General features: G+C 53.5%; 1 protein-coding gene across 1 annotated transcript; it reads left to right on the top strand.

Annotated features, from left to right (window-relative positions):
• Positions 1 to 315: 315 nt before the first annotated feature.
• LOC129215453 (olfactory receptor 1-like) lies at positions 316 to 1,383 on the top strand. Its single transcript, XM_054848596.1, is given in 3 exon segments — positions 316 to 352; positions 355 to 418; positions 420 to 1,383. Coding segments are annotated over 3 exon segments (1,065 nt in total).
• The last annotated feature ends 2,910 nt before the right edge of the window (positions 1,384 to 4,293 follow it).

Below are 4,293 nucleotides of genomic sequence, written 5' to 3'. Positions count from 1 at the left end.
AGGCAGGGTCCAACCTGCCACGTTTTGTGGGATCTTTAGACCACACTCCAGTTGCAGCCCAGGAGACCTGGAGGGGGGAGAGGAATTGCTCTTGTCCACTCTCATTTACCAGTCCCTGGGATCCTTACTGACCACAGTGGTGAGGTTCCAGCTCTCTCTGGTGTCTTTCAGGTGACACAGAGTTGAGGGTTGCCTTGAGGATCGAAACCCTGTGGGCTGAGACTCGCCACCTGCCCCCACAGGTGTGTACCCCCCAGAGCCCGTGAAGCAAGGTCTGAGCAGTGCTGGGGCAGAGTGGAGGGCTGGTGATGCCCCATGGCAGGGTGAGCAATCATGGTCCTTCTACCTGTCCTTATCTCCTGCTTTCCCTGTAGATGAGCCCTGAATCCCTGCAGCGGGGAAATCTCAGCAGCCCCACTCTTGGGGTTTTCCAGGGCCTACAGAGCACGGGTGACCCTTTGCCTGTGCTTCTCACTCATTTACCTGGTGACAGTGCTGGGGAACCTGCTCATCGTAACCCTCATCTGGCTGGATGCCCACCTGCACTCCCCCATGTATTTCTTCCTGGGCCACCTCTCCTTCATGGACATCTGCTACTCCTCTGTAATGCTCCCCAAGATCCTCGGAGACTCCTTCTCACTGCAGAAGACCATCTCCTTTGCAGGCTGCATCATGCAGATCTACTTCTTCCTTTGCTTTGGGGGCTCCGAGTGCATGCTTCTGGCTGCCATGGCCTATGATCAGTACCTGGCCATCTGCCACCCCCTCCACTACTCAGTGCTCATGAGCAAGAGGAGGTGCCACTGCTTAGTGGCCATTTCATGGTGGAGTGGGTCCTTCTCATCTCTGATTCAGGCCTTGCTCACAGCCCGCTTGCCCTTCTGCGGATCCAACATGATCGACCACTTGTTCTGCGAGATGCCCTTCTTGCTGAAGGCATCCTGCAGTCCTAATGCTCCTCTCGACAAGGTTGCCTTGTATGCTTTGGCTGGGACTATCGCAATGGGCTTTTTCCTCCTTACTGTCATGTCGTACGTTCACATCATCAGGGCTGTCCTCCAGAAGGGAGCAGGGATGCGGAGGGCCTTTGCCACCTGCACCTCCCACCTGACTGTGGTGTCCCTGTTCTTCGGTGCTGGGGCTGTTGCATATCTGGTGCCTCACTCCAGTGGCTCCAAGGAGATGGATGAGGTCATCGGCCTTCTGTACGCCGTTGTGACCCCCATGCTCAACCCCGTCATCTACAGCTTGAGAAACAGCGAGGTCAAAGGGGCCATCAGGAGAGCCCTGCGCAGGGAGGTGTTACAGATGTCCACCAAGGGTGCAGGCATCGCCGCTGAGCCACCCCTGCCCTCCCAAGGGCAGGAATGCCACTCTCAGTGACCCAACACAGGAGGGGCCTGGGGCCCCTTGTCAGGCGGTGCTGCATGGTGCTGGGGGGGGGGCCACAGCCGATGGCTCCTCGCTCTCCCTCACCAACGCATCCAATGCTCAGACCTGTTACTGCCCGGCAGAGACCCAGGGGCTGGGTACCTCCTTCACAGCATCGTTTCCCTTTGTGTCTGAAAGCCCCTGGCACAGCTGGCTTGAACTCGCACTGCCAGCTTCGGAAAGCCCATCTCATGCAGGTACGACCCCGGGCGGGTGAGCTGGGTCTGACCCCATCCCAGGAGCTGGGTTCCATCCTTCTGGTGTGGAGCACTGCAGAGTTCTTCACCCTCTCAGACTGGTGGCAGAAAGATAGAGACCTGAATTGCTTTATCTGTAACTTTTAACAATGTCTTTTTTTTTTTGGAGAGGGGTAAGATCTGCTCCCACAGTCTGTGATGGAGAGGGGAGGCAGGAGATCTCTCTGTGTCTTCACTAATGGTGTCAACACAATTTGCTCCCATGCAGGGCAGCAACTGTTCAGCAAGGCAGGGTCCAACCTGCCACGTTTTGTGGGATCTTTAGACCACACTCCAGTTGCAGCCCAGGAGAGGAGTTGCTCTTGTCCACTTTAGGAGGGGATTTTGTAAAATTGCTAATTGCTCGCCCATGGGAATTCTCCCAATAAGTAATGCTGGGAACTTTTTTCCTAAGAAATAGGTATTGCTCAGGCAGAGAAGCTGTACAGGCTGTTCACACACTGCCTCTGATGTGATGGTGCCCTCAGTCAGCCTTATTTTTTTAATCATTTATCTACACTAGGGCTTTGTCAGGCTTTCTGGAAAGAGCTTTTATTGCTAAGCAGAGCCCTTTCTGAGGTGAAACACTGTGCAAAGCACAGCAGTGATGCTTGGCTGTTTGCATCTCCTGTTAAGTGGTGGATAATCTTGTCTGGGCTGGACTTGCAGACACTACAGAGCCGGATGTCTTTCCCTTAATGCAATAAAGTATGTATAAGAAGGAAAACCATTGTCAGGGGATTGATCTTTGTAGTTTCAGGAATCAAAGTTAATCCTGGGAACAGAGAGCTGCTTCCACATGCAAAATGGTGGTGATAAGGCAGGAGAGTGGGTGGGAGAGCAGATGAATCTGATTCATGACGTGCCTTCAGGAAGGGTGCAGGGGCTCTCAGCGGCACACAGAGCTGGGAGGGTGTTACCCCGTGATCATAAATAAAGGGGTGTGAAAGGATGCTGTGACCACTGCTCAGTGTGTGCAAGAAGATACGCCTACAGACACAGGGAAACACGTCCTCCTTGGACCTTGGCCGAATGCTGGGTTGGGATTTCTTGACAAGAAAGACTCTGTAAGACTCCTACATAGCAGAAATTAAGGGAACTGGTTTCCTGTGATTGGAAACACCCCCGTGCCTGATGCAGCCAAGGATTTCCCAGTAGGAACCCAATGTGTCTTTTCCTGCTCAGGTGAGCATGCAGCATGTCCTCCCAGAGCACATGGACAAGGCAGGGCCAGTTGGGGAGCCCAGTTTTTAGGACATCTACAAAATCAACAGCTCCTTTGGAACTAAAACAGGAATTTCACATCCCTTCCCACCTACGGTCCCCAGGGCAGGGTGAGCCAGAGCTATCTGCCACCCATCTGCTCTCCCAACTGACAGGGATACCTGCGATTTCATGACTGCTCCTGCCAGGTGGAGCTACGTTAGTATTTGGCCAGGTATGGACCTCTGGAGGTGACAGATACGGAAAGAGGATGGGGAACCCCCGTGGCAGGGGGACCTGGGGCGATCGCTCTGTCTCAGACCTCGGTAGGAACACACCGTTCGGCTGCAGGCGAGGAGAAACCAAACTAACGATGTTATCTCGGCACTGGCCATCACACAGATAGAGGACGAAGGAGGGTTTGCTCTGCTGCCCCTGAGGATCCATGCGTAGGGATAAAAGCTCTGAGCTGCCAGTGGAGCTCATCTCTCTCACAGGTGTGCTGAAGATGAAGGTCATTTTCTTGCTCCTGGAGTTGACACCTCTGTTGCTGCTTCAGGCCTGGGCAAAACCCCTGTGAAATAATATTTTGATGGAGAGAAGGTAATGCTGCTGGAGGGAGTTTTCCCATGGTGGAGGATGGGGAAGGTGCTTTGCTTGGACACAAAGCTCCCACAAGGGAGCAGAGGTCAGACAAAACCCACCCGCCTGTTTTTCCAAGAACCCCAGTTCTGCTGGAAGTTAAAGTCCCTCAGGGCTTCTGGCATTCAACACCACCACGTCTGGGTGCTTGAACACCTTAGTGGGGGAGCCAGTGGGCTAGTAGTGAGGGTCACAGAGTACCTGGGTTTGGCCAAGTGGATCTTGCATCGGGTTAGCTTTTTATGGTAGACCACTGCTCTGCCTGGCAGAAGAGATGCTTGTCCACCCATCAGCAGCCTGGCAGAGGAGGGAGTGGGGGGTTCCTGCTCTACCCCTGAATCTCTCCTTGCTTTCTGTATTCACCAGTGCAGAGCCATTCTCTCTCGCTCGCCGGGAAGTGGCATACCATTGCTATAGCTTCCCAGTCCTGCTGGATCGAAGACCTCTAGAAAAATGGGAAGATGTCTGCAAGCACCTGTGGTGGGCTGACCCAGGCTGGAGGCCAGGTGCCCACCAGAGCCGCTCTCTCACTCCCCTCATTCACTAGACAGGGGAGAAATGTGTAACGAAACACTTGTGGGTTGAGATAAGGACAGGGAGAAATCACTCACCAATTACCGTCACAGGTAAAACAGACTCAACTTAGAGGAAAATTCATTTAATTTATTATCAAGCAAAACAGAGTAATGAGAAATAAAACCAAATCTTAAAACACCTCCCCCCACCCCTCCCTCCTTCCCAGGCCCAACTTCACCCCCATTTCTCTCCCTCCTCCCCCTGC

Source organism: Grus americana, chromosome 20 (genome assembly GCF_028858705.1).
Source record: "Grus americana isolate bGruAme1 chromosome 20, bGruAme1.mat, whole genome shotgun sequence".
NCBI lineage: Eukaryota > Metazoa > Chordata > Aves > Gruiformes > Gruidae > Grus > Grus americana.
Note: the sequence above shows the minus strand (reverse complement) of the source record. Positions and strands in the feature narration are given on the sequence as shown.